The sequence below is a fragment of the Salvelinus alpinus genome, chromosome 5 (genome assembly GCF_045679555.1).
Source record: "Salvelinus alpinus chromosome 5, SLU_Salpinus.1, whole genome shotgun sequence".
In the NCBI taxonomy this organism is placed as follows: domain Eukaryota; kingdom Metazoa; phylum Chordata; class Actinopteri; order Salmoniformes; family Salmonidae; genus Salvelinus; species Salvelinus alpinus.
The window spans coordinates 16,373,503-16,393,607 of NC_092090.1; the positions used below are offsets into that span (position 1 = coordinate 16,373,503).

Sequence of the window (20,105 nt, forward strand, 5' to 3'; positions counted from 1 at the left end):
GAGCAGCTTACCGATCATTGCACCTGTACATAGCCCATCTGTAAATAGCCCACCCAACTACCTCATCCCCATGTTGTTATTTTTTTTTGCTCCTTTGCACAACAGTGTCTCTACTTGCACATTCATCTTCTGCACATCTATCACTCAAGTGTTTAATTGCTCAATTGTAATTATTTCGCCACTATGGCCTATTTATTGCCTTATCTCCCTAATCTTACTACATTTGCACACACTGTATATAGATTTTTCTATTGTGTTATTGACTGTACGTTTGTTTATTCCATATGTAACTCTGTGTTGTTTGTGTTGCACTGCTTTGCTTTTTCTTGGCCAGGTCGCAGTTGTAAATGAGAACTTGTTCTAAACTGGCCTACCTGGTTAAATAAAGGTGAAATGTAAAAAAAGAAATCTACTAGTTATGGTAAAGTAGCCAATAATAACTACCCCGTCAACCCAGTCCGTTTTGCTCCATAGTTTGTTTCCAACCACAACTGAAAAATGAATAATTTCTGTATTACTTGTTGGTCTAACGCTATCAGTTCAGAAAGTAACCATGCTTGGTCATTTTTTTTGTAGAACAACTATGAGAAAGTCAGTTCTGGATGAGTTAAATTTTATTTAAAAAATGTACCCCCTTTATTTCCCTCCCCAATTGGTAGTAGTTACAGTCTTGTCTCATCGCTGCAACTCCCGTACGGACTCAGGAGAGGTGAAGGTCGAGAGCCATGCGTCCTCTGAAACACAACCCAACCAAGCCAAGCCGCACTGCTTCTTGACACAATCCCCATCCAACCCGGAAGCCAGCCACACCAATGTGTCTGAGACAAGGATACCATGGGCCTCCCGGTTGCGGCCGGCTGCGACAGAGCCCGGCCTCAAACCCAGAATCTCTGGTGGCACAGCTAGCACTGCGATGCAGTGCCTTAGACCACTGCGCCACCCGGGAGGCCCTGGATGCGTTCAATTTGATTTAACTTTTGCTACGTTGCACTGAATGACATGTTTCCCCAAAACGTTCTTCAACGTCCTTGAACCGACTTTGAGGCAGCCTACATTTGCTCCATTTGGTGAGTGTGGCTTGAAGCAATGAGTGACATATTTGAAGGGCAACTGTGCATTTTGAACACACTACCCAACCCCTCCCCGTTTTTCAATTGGTCGTTCAGAACAGCACTGTTTCCGTTTAATTGAACGTTGCGTTACGTTTAGTTTTGTTTTGTACTGAACGCAGCTCTGGTGACTTTTCTACTCCAAAATTCATGAAAATAAAATGGTGAGACCATTAAAATGTTCCCCTCCAAAAATGAGCCTAACAAAATATTGGTCTATATTATCAGGCTGGTGTGTTATTTAGCAATAAGCATTATCACCTGTAGTCCACCTGATGCAGTGTAATGCTGAAGCATGGGGTTTCCCATCTGAATTTTTGCTAATCATTAATTAGATTGTGCTTCAAAAACTTTTTCATGGTCCCCTTTCATCATGGGAGAACATCATTTGACCCCCAATGCCCCCTAACCTCCCCACAAAAATGGTATGAATACATTTTACTCTTCAAGAAACAGTACATAAACACTAGTAACTGGTTCCCCTTCCATATTGAAATAAAAACATTTATAAAGGAGAAATAAACGAGCTTACAATGTCACATACATCCCTATCAATGAAGACTAGGCTGGACCCATTTCTTTTGTAAATGTTGTCAATTGAAATAGAATATAAAGGTTGTTCTGGAAGTATTGTTAGGGTGATTATAATGTTGCATAAATATGATTAGTGCGCCCCCCCCTCTAATTATGATGCCTACTAGAAACCAGTTGTTTCAAAGTTTATAATACTACCAAAGTTGTCTTTGAACTCACAAAATTTAGCACAATACAAGCGTTACCAATTATCACTCGTTTTGATAAATAACGCTCACACCAGATGCACATCTCGTCACTTTGCAATAGAAACTGTCACCATTTGAAAAATGGCCTTTCAATGTAAAACTTTTTCGTGCTTACCATGTTAAACGTTAGCTCACAGAATTACGGGTTTGCTCCATTCTTACAAATCTTGTGCAACTTTTTATTCCTTCACAAACCATGGACTTTGAGGACCGGGCCAAACCAAAAGCATAATTGGTGGGTGAAACAAATTAATAAAATGAGGAATTGAGTAGGCTGTGCAGTGTTTAAACCACAGAATGCCATGGTATATTATTGAGGGAGTCAAATTGGCCTCTCTCTAATATCAGGTTGACCCCTTTTCCTCTGGAAAGTTACAGCCTGATCCTTACCCATGTTGACTAGATCTTCACCAGTTATGTCTTCAACGAAATCTCTCTCATCTTTGACACCAAATGTGCGGAATTTATCGTAGTAGGGTTCCAGTCTGTGCTGCTGGAGAATGTTGAATATCTTATCCATCTGAAACAAAGGACAAATATCAAATTGGCCTACGCATTATATAAAACAGGGTTGTTTGGATCCTGGATGTTGATTGGACCAGTGTAAATTTTGCGACTTTGTCGCTCGATTTAGCGAGTTTTTAGACCCCTCCAGTGACTTTTGTTGGTAAAAGAGGCTTGTGTCACGAGAGTCGGAGAAGCTGTCTGTGTAACAGAAGTCACAGCAACTGCTCACACACAGGCATAGAAGTACAAGGGAGAGAGGATGATAATACTATGTTGGGGACCGCAGCAAGGCAAATTAGTGCTGTGACTTCGTTGCGGCAACGGCAAAATATGTTCAAGGCGCCGATGTGGACAAAAGCTGGTCGAATGTCGCGTGAAATACATCCAAGTGACAAGGAATGAATAGACACACTTGCACTCGAATTGCCGAGCACAGAGCCAAGTGACTTGCAGAAGGGAACGAGTCCGGTTCAGTTGGTTCACTCGCGTTATCAAGTTGGTTGGTCCCCAGTGCGGGGTAGTTTAAATTTGTCAGCGTGCGCGAGGATGAATTGATTATCCAGCGCAGGGTTGATTGAATTGTCTGTGTTCAGTTGAGCCCTGCAAGAGGGAGATTCAGTAGGTCCGCGGTTGTATATGTTTTTATGACATAATTCATGAATATTGACAGCTACCATGCTGACAAATAAGTCTAAATCTTAATAATTTACAAATATTGTCACAAACATAAACAAACTGTTTACATGAAGTTTCACTTGTTCGGGACATGTAGAATGAAACCGTAACAAGACCAGGACAATAAAGTGGATTTACTAGTATATGGTTGGGAGTAAATCACACAAGCACATGTAGGCTACATCATAAAATTGAGTTTTTATGACATCATTCATTAATATTGACAGCCAGTGTAACGGATGTGAAATGGCTAGCTAGTTAGCGGGTATGCGCTAGTAGCATTTCAATCAGTTACGTCACTTGCTCTGAGACTTAAGTAGGATTGCCCCTTGCTCTGCAAGGGCCGTGGCCTTTGTGGAGCGATGGGTAACGACGCTGCTTGGGCGTCAGTTGTCGATGTGTGCAGAAGGTCCCTGGTTCGCGCCCGGGTATGGGCGAGGGGATGGTCTAAAGTTTTACTGTTACATTGGTGCCGTGACCCGGATCACTGGTTGCTGCGGAAAAGGAGGAGGTTGAAAGGGGGGTGAGTGTAACGGATGTGAAATGGCTAGCTAGTTAGCGGGTATGCGCTAGTAGCATTTCAATCAGTTACGTCACTTGCTCTGAGACTTAAGTAGGATTGCCCCTTGCTCTGCAAGGGCCGTGGCCTTTGTGGAGCGATGGGTAACGATGCTGCTTGGGCGTCAGTTGTCGATGTGTGCAGAAGGTCCCTGGTTCGCGCCCGGGTATGGGCGAGGGGATGGTCTAAAGTTATACTGTTACACCACCATGATGATGAATAAGCCTTAAAACAAATGTAATAATTTACAATATTGTCACAAGTACAAAATTGACCCACATTTCTATGTAACTATTCATTTAGAAAGGATATAGGCCTACACTTGCTAACCCAAATTTAAAATAAATAGTGAAATAGGTTTAAAAAAGTGCTAATCTGCATCAACTGTCATTTTTTTGTGCATTTTTAAGCATTTATGTAACCAAAACATCCACATGAAACACATAAAGGCCTCATAATTCATAAAGGTCATGTTAACTGACTGATATTATCTCATAGAACAAAACATATATGATCTCCTAAGCCTGTATTAACCTCAGACCTTATTTTCGGGCGTTTATCCCAAAACCCCATTCTTTCCCCATTTGTTATGGGCAGCATCGCATTAGTGGAAACCAAGACTGTTCAAGACTGTTCAAGGCAGGCCTGGTTGTAGCTAGATATGTTAATCAAATCAAATTTTACTTGTCACATGCTCAAAATACAACAGGTACTTTACTGTGAAATGCTTACTACAAGCCCTTTCCCAACAACGCAGAGTTAGAAAGTAAGAAAAATAAAATAGTAAGACAATAAAATAACAACAATGAGACTATATACAAGGATTACCGGTACCAAGTCAATGTGCAGGGGTACGAGGTAGTTGAGGTAATATGTACATGTAGGTAGGGGTAAAAGTGACTTGGCAATCAGGATAGATAATAAAGTGTCTGTGAGGGTGTGTGTATACCGTATGTATGGCATCAATATGCTTGTGTGTGTGTGTTGGAGTGTCAGTGTAGTATGTGTGAGTGTCTGGGTAGAGTCCAGTGAGTGTACATCGAGCCGGTGCCAGAGAATCAGTGCAAATAAAAAGGGGGTCAATGCAAATATCCAGGACAGCCATTTGATTAACTGTTCAACAGTCTTATGGTTGTAAAAACTGTTCGGGAGCCTTTTAGTCCCAGTCTTAACGTTCCGGTACCGCTTGCCGTGCGGTAGCAGAGAGAACAGTCTATGACTTGGGTAGCTGGAGTCTGACAATTTTTAGGGCCTTCCTCTGACACTGCCTGGTATAGAGGTCCTGGAATATTTGAAGCCTCCTGAGGGGGAGGAGAAGTTGTCTTGCTCTCTTCACGACTGTGTTGGTGTGACCATGACAGGTCCTTAGTGATTTGGACACTGAGGAACTTGAAGCTCTCAACCTGTTCCGCTACAGCCCCATTGATGTGAATGGGGGCGTGATCGGCCCTCCATTTCCTGTAGTCCACGATCAGCTGCTTTGTCTTGCTCACGTTGAGGGAGTATTTGTTGTCCTGGCACCACAAAGCCAGGTCTCTGACCTCCTCCCGATAGGCTGCCTCATCGTTGTCGGTAATCAGACCTACCACCGTCGTGACGTTGGCAAACTTAATTATGGTTTTGGAGTCGTGAGCGGCCACTCAGTCGTGGGTTAACAGGGAGTACAGGCACCCCTGAGTGGTCCCCATGTTAAGGGTCAGTGTGGCGGATGTGTTGTTGCCTACACTATTAGGGGGGGGGCTTGTAAGGAAGTCCAGGATCCAGTTGCAGAGGGAGGAGTTCAGCCCTAGGGTCCTTAGTGCCCTCTGAAGTTCATCACTAAGCTATGTTGAACGCTGTGCTGTAGTAAATGAACAGCATTCTCACATAGGTGTTTACTTTTGTCCAGGTGGGAAAGGGCATTGTGGATTGTGATAGAATAATTTGTATGTTTAAGATAATGACTAAAGTATTCCACCCTGAAACCATATAATTGTTAGAATCATAATTCAATAATGTGATGTGACTAGGCCATTGTGTTACTATTTCGCAATATGAGCTGGGTATAGTTGTGTCACGCCCTGACCTTAGAGATCCTTATTATTCTCTATGTTTGGTTAGGTCAGGGTGTGACTCGGGTGGAAAATTCTGTTTTCTATTTCTTTGTGTTTGGCCGAGTGTGGTTCCCAATCAGAGGCAGCTGTCTATCGTTGTCTCTGATTGGGGATCATATATAAGTTGTCATTTTCCGTTTGGGTTTTGTGGGGTCTTGTTTTCTGTTTAGTGTTTTCCTGACAGAACTCTGCGCTTTTGTTTTTGCATTTGTTATCATCAATAAAAATACGATGTACGCCTACCACGCTGCGTCTTGGTCTCCTTCTCCCAACGAGAGCCGTAACAAGTTGAGACATTCAAGGACAACTGAACTGTCGACTTGTGATAACGGTGAAACTAATAACTGGGAAGAGGCCTCCCCACCCTAGGGAGGAGAAAAACTGTTAGAAATGGCTTGCAGAAGATGATGAAACACGTTGCAGAAGGGTGATAAACAATGTATGTGAACTTTGGAAAAATACAGCCCACCTAAAGAGAGGTGGAGTTTCTACTGATGTGAGTTAATTTGTGTGTGTGTGTGCTATAAAAAGATTGTCTTCTCATTTTGAAGACATAGCGCTCTCTGAATAAAGTATTGATCTATTGCAGAATCTGAGACTTTGTCTAATTCTTTATTATCCGGAGATTTACGACCTCTGGGAAATAGACAAAGCTTGAGTGATAGGGGAGTTCAACCATTGAGATAGCAAAATTCTTGTGACAGAGTGCAATTGAGATAGCGTCATCTGTTGGGGCGAATTGGAGTGGGTCCAGGGTGTCTGGGATGATGGTGTTGATGTGAGCCATGACCAGCCTTTCAAAGCATTTCATGGCTACAGATGTGAGTGCAACAGGCGATCGTCATTTAGACAGGTTACCTTGGCGTCCTTGGGCACAGGGACTATGGTGGTCTGCTTGAAACATGTATGTATTACAGACTGGGTCAGGGAGAGGTTGAAAATGTCAGTAAAGACACTTGCCAGCTGGTCAGCGCATTCTCTGAGTACACATTCTGGTAATCCGTCCCCTGGCCCTGTGAATGTTAACCTGTTTAAAGGTCTTACTAACATCGGCTATGGCGAGCATCATCATACAGTCTTCTGGAACAGCTGGTACTCTCATGCATAGTTCAGTGTTGCTAGCCTCAAAGCTCACCTGGTAGTCTCGCGTCAATGGGCAGCTCGCGGCTGGGTTTCCCTTTGTAATCCGTGATAGTTTGCAAGACTGCCACATCTGGCAAGCATCAGAGCCGGTGTAGAAGGATTCGATCTTAGTCCTGTATTTATGCTTTGAAAAGCAGCAGCTCTAGCCTTTAGCTCAGTGTGGATGTTGCCTGTAATCCATGGCTTCTGGTTGGGATATGTACGTATATGGTCACTGTGGCGAAAGCGTTGTCAATGTACATATTAATGAAGCCGGTGTGGTAAACTCCTCAATGCCATTGGATGAATCCAGGAACATATTCCAGTCTGTGCTAGCGAAAAAAATCCTGTATCTTAGCATCCGCTTCATCGACCATTTCCGTGTTGAGCTGGTACTTCCTATTTTACTTTTTATTTGTAATCAGGAGGATAGATGCATGGTCAGATTTGCCAAATGGAGGGCGAGGGAGAGCTTGGTATGCATTTCTGTGTGTGGAATAAAGATGATCTAGAGTTTTTTGGCCTCTAGTTGCACAGGTGACATGCTGGTAGAAATTAGGTAAGAACTATTTTTGTTTTCCTACATTAAAATCACTGGCCACTAGGAGCGCAGCCTCTGGGTGAGCATTTTGTTGTTCTCTTATTGTTAGGAATTTTATGAATAATGACTAAACAATGTCTACATTTAGATAAAACTATAATTAATTGAACTCTACCCTGTATTATTATATCTGATTAATAATGTTAATTCATAAGGAAGGGATTATGTAGCATGAACAAGGAGTAATTAAAACATAATAAACACCATTCCAACTTAGTTGGAGAGGTATGTGATGTGGGTTATGAAGTAAGCAAAAAGGATTGTTAAACTATGGTTGAACCGACTCAACTTAGCCCTGGGATGTTTAGATAAGGCAGCGAGTGACTCCCTAGGTCTTCCATTATCTTGAGCTGTCTGCTAAAGTGGTAATAAATTATGGTGAAACTTCAGGAGTTAATCTAGTTATATTGTGTGTCGTGTCGCTGGTGAGTTGGAATGAACTTTTGAACCTGTTTTGTCTTGGTCAAGAGGAGGAGCTTCATTATGTAACCAATGACGTCATATTTTGTATATAAACTGTTGTTTGTGGTTAAATGGGAGCGTGCTCTGAGAATAAATACTATTATCTCATTTTAATAAGACTGGTCCCTGTATTTTATGCTAATAAGAATCTTACAAATTCTTAGAAACAGAGTGATTTTAATTAATGAGCACATAAAGGAATTATTAAATTCCCCTAACAATTGGCCCTACACAGCTCGTTGAATGCGGTCTTAGTGCCAGCATCGGTTTGTGGTGGTAAGTAGACAGCTACGAAAAATATAGGTTAAAACTCTCTTGGTAAATAGTATAATCTACAGCAGGAATGGGCAACTTTGATGGAGGCCACAAAAAAACGGAACTCATCTTGAAGGGCCGCAGTGGCTCGTGGGTCAGTGACATTGAAGAGAATTGTATTAATTATTTTATGTTCCTTTTGAGCTCAGGTGCATCCTGTTTCCACTGATCACCCTGAGATATTTCTACAACTTGATTGGAGTCCACCTGTCGTAAATTCAATTGATTGGACATGATTTGGAAAGGCACACACTTGTCTATATAAGGTTCCACAGTTGACAGTGCATGTCAGAGCAAAAACCAAGCCATGAGGTTGAAGGAATTGTCCGTAGAGACAGGATTGTGTTGAGGCACAGATCTGGGGAAGGGTACCACTCTTAACGGAAGAAGTTTGGAACAACCAATAATCTTCCTAGAGCTGGCCACCCGGCCAAACTCAGCAATCGAGGGACAAGGGCATTGGTCAAGGAGGTGACCAAGAACCGGATGGTCACTCTGACAGAGCTCCAGAGTTCCTCTGTGGAGATGGGAGAACCTTCCAGAAGGACAACCATCGCTGCAGCACTCCACCAATCAGGCCTTTATTGCTGCGTCCACCATGCTTCACCGTAGAGATGAAGTTTTCTTCCAGACGTGACGCTTGGCATTCAGGCCAAAGAGTTCAATCTTGGTTTCATACATCAAGGTGCCTTTAGTGGCCACAGTTAAAGGCACATGATAGCCCGCTTTGAGTTTGCCAAAAGGCACCATGATGTATGAAACCAAGATTGAACTCTTTGGCCTGAATGTCAAGCGTCACGTCTGGAAGAAAACGTCATCCCTACGGTGAAGCATGGTGGACGCAGCATCATGCTGTGGGGATGGTTTTCAGCGGCAGGGACTGGGAGACTAGTCAGGATTGAGGGAAAGATGAACGGAGCAAAGTACAGAGAGATCCTTGATGAAAACCTGCTTGAGAGCGCTCAGGACAACGCAAGAGTGGCTTCAGGACAAGTCTCTGAATGTCCTTGAGTGGCCCAGCCAGATCCCAGACTTGAACCTGATCAAACATCTCTGGAGAGACCTGTAAAAAAAGCTGTGCAGCGACGCTCCCCATCCAACCTGACAGAGCTTGAAATGATCTGCAGAAGGATGGGAGAAACATTCTTCCACTGCAAATCTTACCATTTCAGTGTTTTACTTGCTATATTGTATTTACTTTGCCACCATGGCCTTTTTTTGCCTTTACCTCCCTTATCTCACCTCATTTTCTCACATTGTAAAAATACTTATTTTTCTACTGTATTATTGACTCTATGTTTGTTTTACTCCATGTGTAACTCTGTGTTGTTGTATGTGTCGAACTGCTTTGCTTTATCTTGGCCAGGTCGCAATTGTAAATGAGAACTTGTTCTCAACTTGCCTACCTGGTTAAATAAAGGTGAAATAAAAAAAAAAACTGAGACACTTATTGTTATCATAGAAATGAAATTAGTACAACAGACATCAAATAAACATTCCATGGCACTAGCAGACATCTTTTGGTGTACCGTTTTTTGGAATTTTAATTTGCAGCTTTAGTAACGATCAACTCAACAGACATTTCAATGTTAAGTCAAATTACGCTTAGTTGCTATGGTGCCGTCTCAATTTGTTTTGCATATAAACTCAGCAAAAAAAGAAACGTCCCTTTTTCAGGACCCTGCCTTTCAAAGATAACTCGTAAAAATCCAAATAACTTCACAGATCTTCATTGTAAAGGGTTTAAACACTGTTTCCCATGCTTGTTCAATGAACCATAAACAATTAATGAACATGCACCTGTGGAACGGTCGTTAAGACACTAACAGCTTACAGACGGTTGGCAATTAAGGTCACAGTTATGAAAACTTAGGACACTAAAGAGGTCTTTCTACTGACTCTGAAAAACAACCAAAGAAAGATGCCCAGGGTCCCTGCTCATCTGCGTGAACGTGCCTTAGGCATGCTGCAAGGAGGCAAGACTGCAGATGTGGCCAGGGCAATAAATTGCAATGTCCGTACTTTGAGACGCCTAAGACAGCGCTACAGGGAGACAGGATGGATAGCTGATTGTCCTCGCAGTGGCAGACCACATGTAACAACACCTGCACAGGATCGGTACATCCGAACATCAACCTGCGGGACAGGTACAGGATGGCAACAACAACTGCCCGAGTTACACCAGGAACGCACAATCCCTCCATCAGTGCTCAGACTGTCCGCAATAGGCTGAGAGAGGCTGGACTGAGGGCTTGTAGGCCTGCTGTAAGGCAGATCCTCACCAGACATCACAAGCAACAACGTCGCCTGTGGGCACAAACCCACCATCGCTGGACCAGACAGGACTGGCAAAAAGTGCTCTTTTTGCCAGTCCTGTCTGGTGCTCAAAAAGTGCTCAAAAAGTGCTCTTCACTGACAATCCCATTGAGCACGTCTGGGACCTGTTAGATCGGAGGGTGAGGGCTAGGGCCATTCCCCCCAGAAATGTCCGGGAACTTGCAGGTGCCTTGGTGAAAGAGTGGGGTAACATCTCACAGCAAGAACTGGCAAATCTGGTGCAGTCCATGAGGAGATGCACTGCAGTACTTAATGCACCTGATGGCCACACCAGATACTGACTGTTACTTTTGATTTTGACCCCCCTTTGTTCATGGACACATTATTCCATTTCTGTTAGTCACATGTCTGTGGAACTTGTTCAGTTTATGTCTCAGTTGTTGAATCTTGTTATGTTCATACACATATTTACACATGTTAAGTTTGCTGAAAATAAACGCAGTTGACAGAGAGGACGTTTCTTTTTTTGCTGAGTTTATAACACTCTTGTTCTATCTCTGTAATTTTTTAGCTTCTCTCTGTATCCTATACATGCAGTAAGAATGATTACCATGGCAATGATGTATTACAATTCTATGTCAGCCATCTTTTATACCACTAGCCAAATTGCCATGGTCTGGTCAACCATGTCTCTTCTACTCATTCTAAGGGTGTTATTATGTAAAATAATTTAGAAATGCGTGTGCAATAATGTGATGCAGAGCCACTGTCATTGTAAGTTTGCCAGTTTGCTATAGAATAGAATGCTAAGTAGAAAGTAGTAGTCATAGAAAGTAAGTAGAACTGCAGCCAAAGTAAACTTTACAGGCTTCTGTATATCTCACATTCTAATGTCAGCAATATAAAACACTGTACAGGCGACGATGGCTAAGCCTGCTACAACCATGTTTCTGTAGCCTTGTGACTTTTATGATTTCTAATTTAGTAACTATTAAAACTACAATATGTAACTTTTTGGGCGACCGACCAAATTCACATAGAAATGTGAGTTATAGATCTTTTATTCCAGTTGAAAGCAAGTCTAAGAAGCGGTAGATGTGTTCTGTGTGTGCTATTTCTATGCTTCTCATTCTGAAGTTTCGTTTTTTGTGTCTTTTACCTTCGGTTTTGTACACCAGCTGCAAACAGCTGAATATACAATATATTTGGTTATTGAAAAGATATTTCACAGCAGTTTAGATAGTAAAATGATTCTCTACACCACGACTTCTTGTTTGACAACCAGGAAATTATTTCTGGAAAAGCGATTTCTGCATAGTGCATCTTTAATACATTTGATCTTAAATTGTCTAGGCCCACATCCTGCAAACTGTGCCTAACCCCTCTTCCTTCATCCCCAACATCATAAGATGAGCAGGTATGCTTGGTCATCAAAGAGCTACATGACAGTGTGAGACAACTACTTTTCCAAGTGGAACGAGTCCTGCACCCACCACTCCAAGTGCAATTGCCAACAGCTGTCCATGGAACCCAAGGTGACAGTATTCGTCCGCTAACACTTGTAACTCGTACACAGCAGGTGGGATTATACCTTGAGCATTGCTGCACAGTTGCATCCAATTACATGTTTACAATCTTTGTTTACAATCATATTCTTGTAGACACCAAATGCAGGTTTAACACTTGTCTTAGGTGAGGTCATTCATTTCATTCAATAGAATTTGTAGCAGGGCTGCACATCCTTCCTAGAGCTACCCTCCTGTAGGTTTTTGCTTCAACCCTAATGTTGCAGACATGATTCTGGGTGGGGCTTATGTGTATGGTTATTTGTGAAATTCCCTATCCCGGTGTAATATTATTTTAATTAAGAAATTTAAATGGATTGTACAAATTTCAACCTCATCAGGGGCAGCCATTCTTTTCAATGTGAAATTAGTTCATTTTAACACATCGTCCTCTAAAGCAGGGGTTCCCAAACTTGTTCACTCAAGCCCTCCTTCCAGCATTGGGGAACATCCTGTGCCACCCTGCGTGCACCACGCCTATTTCTATGTGCAAAAGCACTGTTCATGACACAAACTATTCACACCCCTTTTTGTTGGTGGTGAGACAATTTTTCAGTTGTAAAGCTAATTTTCTTGCAATACTATACATTTTGCCATGTCTAATGTGTATTCATGTGATAATTGAGGGACTTGAACTCCACCAACTGCTCTAAAGGGTATTTTCACACTTGGTCCTGTCAGTCAATTTTGTGAATTCAGAGCGGTTACAAAACATTTTCATGCATATGTGAATGCAGTTTATTTCCGTTTATGACAATATTTGTAAAGGATTAAGATAGCTGTCAATATCCATGAGTTATGTAATAAAAACAATAGTTGTATTATGTGTTTAACTTCAAGCCATATTCTAATAAATCTAGCTTCTTGTCCTATCTTGTTACTGTTCAATTCTGCATGACCCCACCTCTAGACTGATTTTAACCGGCCATGTAAACTATAAAAAGCAGGTTAAAGGACAGATTATGTAGCATTGCAATTGAACTTGCTTAAAGTCCTCCATAACACAACTGGGCCATATTTCACATGGCTAAGCTGTTTAAAATCAGTCATATTTCACATGGCTATGACGAATCAATGTAAGTACACACAATGCGGTTAAATGTATTTGCTGTTTTGAGCCAGCAGGTGGCTCTCTATTTGGCATAGTGTATTTCTGTTTGTGACATTTGTAAAGGATTAAGCTTGTTCCAGATTTTACTCATAAACATGGTAGCTGACAATATTCATAAATGATGTCATAACAATATATTGTTATGATGTGCTTGTGTGATTAACTCAGCCATATTCTAATAAATCCACTATCTTGTCCTGGTCTTGTTTTTACTGTTTGATTCTACATGGCTCTTCCTCTATGTTGTATTAATCAGCATAGCCAATCAAACTATAGAAATCTATTCATCCTCGTGGACCAACTGAACACTGACAATTCATGGATAGCATAAGCGAATAAACTGAGCCAACCTCGCGCGCTCGTTCCCTTGCGCAAGTCACTTGGAGCTCCCCTTCGTGGAGTACCCCAGTACCAGTCATAATACCCATAAATTCTAGCGGTCAAACAGGGAAATGGTTCCAATCGTTTTTCCACCATTCATTTGGGGATTTTAGAAACACTTAAAATAAGGGCTGTTTTTTTGTGTAGGCTTACCCTGGCGTGACATTTTCATAACCATGTAAATCTCTTTTGGACAATGTGACTTTTAGCAATATATTCAGCTCTATTTACTCTCAGATTCGAAAATGCTAATTAGCATCAAAGTAGACATCATACAAATCCCTGCATGTCATCTTGAGCAGACAACTTTGCTAACTGGTATTTTGTCAATTTAAAACTTGCACAGGACATAATTGACCATTTATTCATTACTACATTTAGCTAATATTGGATAGTTAATCCAGAGAGTCTTACCTTTGCCTCGATTCGCCAGTCTCGTCTATGTAACAGTATAACTTTAAACCGTCCCCTCGCCTATACCCGGGCGCGAACCAGGGACCCTCTGCACACATCGACAACTGACGCCCACGCAGCGTCGTTACCCATCGCTCCACAAAAGCCGCGGCCCTTGCAGAGCAAGGGGCAACACTACTAATATGTTTCAGAGCAAGTGACGTAACTGATTGAAACGCTACTAGCGCGTACCCACTAACTAGCTAGCCATTTCACATCCGTTACACTTAGATCATGGCATTTTTGTAGTCCTTTATGATAGCTACATTAGCAGCTAATTAGCATTTCATTTTTGGGGCTGTAGATACAGATATTGATAAAAGTCATCTTGTTCTAGAGAGATTTACAGTGTTATCAAACGTCAGGGTGAGCCTACACGAAACACAGACCTTATTTTAATTGTTTCTAAAATCCCCTATGGGAAAATGAATAGTGGAAAAAACGACTGGAACCATTTCCCTGTTTGACAGCTAGATTTTATGGGTATTATGACGCCTCCACTGTGGGGCTCGATTCGTTTATGTAGCACACATGTGATGTTAAGAGTTTCCTAAACACATTCCCACTGGCTTGATGAAGCCACCGTGTAGCCGTCTTGGTACACCTCAATTGTAAAAAAAGATTTACGAAGCTATAGAAATGCATTTATTAATGTCTACATTCGTGTTCAACACTTTTATTCTATTACAGACACCTTAATGACTACTTTTAAATTATATTATGTGAGCTAAACATTTAAAAAAAATATATATATAAAAACATTGTTAAGGTTTGTCAATGTCCAACACATAGCATCGTCTTTGTGGTTTTAATTGTCTATGGTCACAACACTCAATCAGTACAGAAGTTGATATCGTAATAAAACTGTCAGGGTGCAGCTCGAACCCTCGACCTTCTAGCCCGAAGTCCAGCGCGCTATCGACTGTGCCGCAAAAGCATGCTCGAGCGGCAGAGTCGATATCCGCGCTTATAAACCCAGGGTCGGTACAATATGTTTACACAACACGCGCAAGCTGTCCTGTGCAAAAATAAGCACCCATCAATCTACTTGCTTAGCTTATATATTTGAGGGAAAGGGATTTACAAAAGTGAATCTTCAACAGTAGACATACTAGCTAGCAATATGCTGGCTATTGTTGATAGTCTGCAAAAAGAAAGCTACAAAAATACACTATAGATTTCGTTTTGGCTAGCCTACTGTTACCAGGTAAATATATATTTTGGAAGCAGTTCTCTTAAAGGGGCAGCGTCCTATTTTGAGATGTAAAACAACTTTCTCAGAATAACATACTTTAGAGAAAAAATGCAATTGTAAAGAATAGAGTAATGACTTAAATTGCTAAATTATATTAAACAGTTTTTTAATACATATCACAATAACCAAATATAGCATATTAATAGCTGCATATAGAGCGAAAGCATTGGCAACCTATCGGCCCAGCATGAACCCAAAACTTGGGTCTATGTGTGTCAAAAAAGATACACGTCAAATGACACTATTGGACTCGTCAAATAAGCTCGTTGATCAATCAGGACCCGATTATGACTGCACATCACGTTTATGACTTTTTAAAGTAGTTATAACACTGTAGAAAAGGCCCATGGAGTTGGTGGAATAATCCTTTAATTCATGGCCACTTACTCAGCAGGGCCAGGGGCGCTTTAATTAGGTCAGGTGGCAATGACCGACAGATCTCATCCCCATAAAAGGAGGAAAACGCCTGCTCTCGCTGCTTTCTCTTCCTTAACTCCGTCTGCTCCAGAAGTCCTGTGCGTCCATGAATCCACCGACTCTGTTACCGTTCATCTGAACTAACTGTTGCGATCGGGAGAGTGGGCCATCAGTTATTGTTTATAGTTATTACCGCGGGAGCGCGGCTTGGAGCACACGCTTCAAACATATGGTGTAATGTGAATTGTCAATGATCACCGCCCTACGGATCATCATAGGCCAATTATGCAATCGATATGGTTAATATGTAATTCAATTAATTACATGTACACAAGAAGACAATTGAAAGGGTGAAATGAGAAACGTCATTGTTTGCTAATTGATCGACTTTGATATCAAACTAATGGGGATTATAGATTGAATAACCATTCACTGTTTGCATTCTTTCATGACTTATGATAAATAGTTACGAGCCTAAATGACTCACGGATGATTTCTATTGACTTCTTAATGAACTGGATTGTTGAATTCCCTAAATTATGTTAATCATAAATGCTTGTTATGATTTGATCTTTGTGATTATGAATTTGATTGGATACATGTTATTTTGTTTCCTTTGTTACGCAGCACAGACTACTCAGTAAATATACCACTTTATGGTTAAAGGAATTCCTGACTCAGTCTCATCCATTCCTCTGTCACCTGACACGTGACCACCTGTTCACCTTCACTGTCAGTCATCCTACCTGTCCAGCTACCCACACAGATTCCACAAAGTTTTCAAACACATTGATTACACTATCACTCGTAATTCAAATGTCACAACGATTCACCGATACGTATGCTATGATGCTGGTAAAGTTTTGTCTCGTGACGCACCTGCCGCACGAGAGAAGACACACTTCCCCAAGCTCTGGACAGTGCTGGTTATAAAAAAGCTATCTAGCGATGGATGCAAACCATGTTCTTCCCTAAAAACATAGCAAAACAACACAATTTGTTTCCGTAGCTATAGTTAGCTAGCTTGGTGTCATCGTCTAAAATACCCCTAATTTATAAGATAGTTCTTATTTGAGTAATGGTGGTCGGACCCACATATGTGAAACTAGCCACAATAAAGATTAGCCACAATAGTGGAATTTGCGGTTCGCCTTCAAAATAAAGGTATCTAATTTGAAAGTAATTCAAATTAATACAAATAGTGGAATCATGCAATAATGGAATAGATCATGCTAAACGAAGTTGGAATGTCCTTAAATAAATTTAACAAAATACAATAACTTGTTAATTTGACAAAAATATGTTCATCACACTGGATGTACTAGACTTTGGAATTGCATTGGGGGCATACTTATTTAACTGTACAGCCTACCTATGTATTGTGGATCAATGACATGGGGTATCAGTCACTCAGTGACACCAGAGAACATTAGCGTCGTAGCTCTTATTTCAGGACTCTGAAGCCACTGAATTGAGCCACATTTATTGTACCAATCAACTTACTATGTGTATTGAACACTATTCCAGAGGAAAACAACACAACATGGACTTAGGGGAAAAAAACACTTGCGTACTGAGTAGACTGATACCCCATTTCATTGATCCCCAATCTTTAGGTAAGGCTGTAAAGTGCAACTTAAAATTTTAATATACACAATAGGCTGACTGGGGAGGTGGTTTTCCACAGTCAAAGTTCCGCCACTATGACGCTGATATTTACGTTAACTCTTCACAGAAATGTTCTGTGGGTGTCACCGAGTAGACTCATACTCCATTTCATTACTCCACATTCCAACACTCCAACCTTGTTTAACATTATCTCGTCTAAACATGGCATGATTCCACCAATTGTAACCTTCTGCATCACTTTCAGAGGGACTTTTATTTTGAATGCGAAACGCAAATTCCACTATTGTGGCTAATGCTTATTGTGGCTAGCTTTACAACACATAACCCGGTCCGGTCAAACCATACTAGTTATTTCAATAGGAGAACAACAAGTGGCTAACTAGCTAATACTTACATGGATTCCTAAACCATTGCTAAGTATATTGAAAATGGCTGCAGTTTCTACTGGTCATTGTTTTCAGGCTGGTGGCATTGGTGCTAGCTAGCTACCCCAGGAGTTGCTAATAACATCTGTATCAACGATATTTGCAAACATGTTTGATCCTGATCTAATTTCAAATGCTCACAGACGTTTTCCATTCGGTAGAACAAATAATGCCGTATTATCAAAGCAGTATTGTACAGCTTTGACAGTGATCATAATGGTGGCGCTTTTGGCATGAGAAACGTTGGACCCTGTCATAGCCTAAGAATGGGACCCAGCGTTTTACATGACCAGGTCATGAGATCAGGAAAAACACACAGGTCTTTCCATCATTGTATGATATTTTGTGTGCAAATGAATTCAAGCTTACGGACAATGTCAAATGTGATATAGCGAAGCACCTGAGTGAGCTGGGTGCGCAATTACACAGGTTCGTTATCCCTTTCATGCCATTCTAGTCTTATAACTACATACTACTACTTCTAACAACAACAAAAATCTATTTCTTTTTGGTTAATCTTATAATATAAAGTTTTTTAAATAACATATTTACCTTGTTAGATGTTGTCCATACGTCTTCTCGAATGTTCTGTTTTTGTCTCTCGGTTTCTAAAAAAAAGTGATTTATTTACTTAACGTAAAAAGAGAACACGTTACCTTGATGGATGTTGATCCACGGGCAGTGAAAACTTGCTCTGACTTTTCAGATTGTGTTTACAAAAACGTTCATTTCTTGGAAAGGGTGTGGCTGGGTGAAAACGAAATTTAGGTACAAGTCTTGTAACATGAACGGGGGGGGAGGGGGCTTCTACAAAAACAAAAGTTAGTAGTGTCATGAAGCGGGAAAACACTCCACTTAAAGATGCACTATGCATAAATCGCTCTGCTATTTCCTGGTCGCAAAATGTGTTTTTGTGACAAGCAAGTAAAGAGTAGAGAATCATTGTACCATCTAAACCACTGTGAAATATATTTTCCATACACAAAAATATTGTATTTTCAGCTGTTTGAAGCTGGTTTTCAAAACTGAAAGTAAGACTCAAAAACTAAACGTAAACATGGGAAGCATAGAAATAGCGCACATAGAAGAGATCTAGCACTTAGACTTTCTTTCAATGAGAATGACATATCTATAACACACATTTGTGAATTTGGTTGGGTCAAAAACAAAAGTTAGTAGTGTCATGAAGCGGAAAACACTCCACTTAAAGATGCACTATGCATAAATCGCTCTGCTATTTCCTGGTCGCAAAAATTCGTTTTGTGACAAGCAAGTAAAGAGTAGAGAATCATTGTACCATCTAAACCACTGTGAAATATATTTTCCATTGACAGAAATATTGTATTTTCAGCTGTTTGAAGCTGGTTCTCAAAACTGATAGTAAGACTCAAAAACTAAACGTAAACATGGGAAGCATAGAAATAGCGCACATAGAAGAGAACTAGCACTTAGACTTTCTTTCAATGAGAATGACATATCTATAACACGCATTTGTGAATTTGGTTGGGTCATTCAAAAAGTTACATATTGCAGCTTTAAGTTTCATGTTTACTGAAGTAGGCAACTGTATGTAATATATGACTGTGACATGTGCACTTCCAGCCTGGTCTCATAGACTAGACTTAACACAGTAAATGTAAATCTGGGACACTTAAATTAGTATGACACACTACATGTACAAAAGTATGTTGACACCAGCATGTCAAACATCTCATTCCACAATCATGGGCATTAATATGGGGTTGGTCCCACCTTTGCTGCTATAACAGCCTCCACTCTTCTGGGAAGGTTTTCCACTAGATGTTGGAACATTGCTGCAGGGACTTGCTTCCATTCAGCAACAAGAGCATTAGTGAGGTAGGGCACTGATGTTGGGCAATTCATCCCAAAGGTGTTTGATGGGATTGAGGTCAGGGCTCTGTGTAGGCCAGTCAAGTTCTTCAAAACCAATGTCGACAAACCATTTCTGTATGGACCTTGCTTTGTCCACGGGGGCACTTTACAGTTGTCACTACGCATTCGGGAGGGTAGCGTTCTCCTGACATCCGCAAAACACAAATTAGTCCATCGGACTGCCAGCTGACTGAGTCAAAAGACGTGGCGGGCCTGGCACAGCTCCTGGTATTTGTCCGTTATGTTTATGGGGGGTCAATTAAGGAAGACATCCTCTTCTGCAAATCACTGGAAACCAGGACAACATGAGAGGATATTTTTAAAGTACTGGACAGCTTTGTGACATCAAATGGAAAATCTGTACTGATGGCGCAAAAGCCATGACAGGGAGACATAGTGGAATGGTAACGCGTGTGCAAGCAGTTGCTCCTGATGCAACTTGGGTACACTGCAGCATCCACCAAGAGGCTATTG

At 41.1% G+C, this 20,105-nt stretch overlaps 1 protein-coding gene across 3 annotated transcripts in view; it reads right to left on the bottom strand.

The window, feature by feature from the left end:
- LOC139575616 (uncharacterized) overlaps positions 1-18,517 on the bottom strand; it is a 49,642-nt gene extending 31,125 nt beyond the window's left edge. The window contains exons 1-2 of one of the 3 annotated variants that reach the window (XM_071400768.1): positions 18,291-18,517; positions 2,282-2,411 (exon numbers count right to left, since the gene is read on the bottom strand). In XM_071400768.1, the coding sequence (XP_071256869.1) occupies positions 2,282-2,411 (130 nt within the window). In that variant the 5' untranslated portion in view covers positions 18,291-18,517. Of the gene's footprint in view, positions 1-2,281; positions 2,412-13,973; positions 13,994-18,290 lie in introns of those variants that run through there. The other 2 variants (XM_071400769.1, XM_071400771.1) reach the window with 2 other exon arrangements.
- Positions 18,518-20,105: the final 1,588 nt, after the last annotated feature.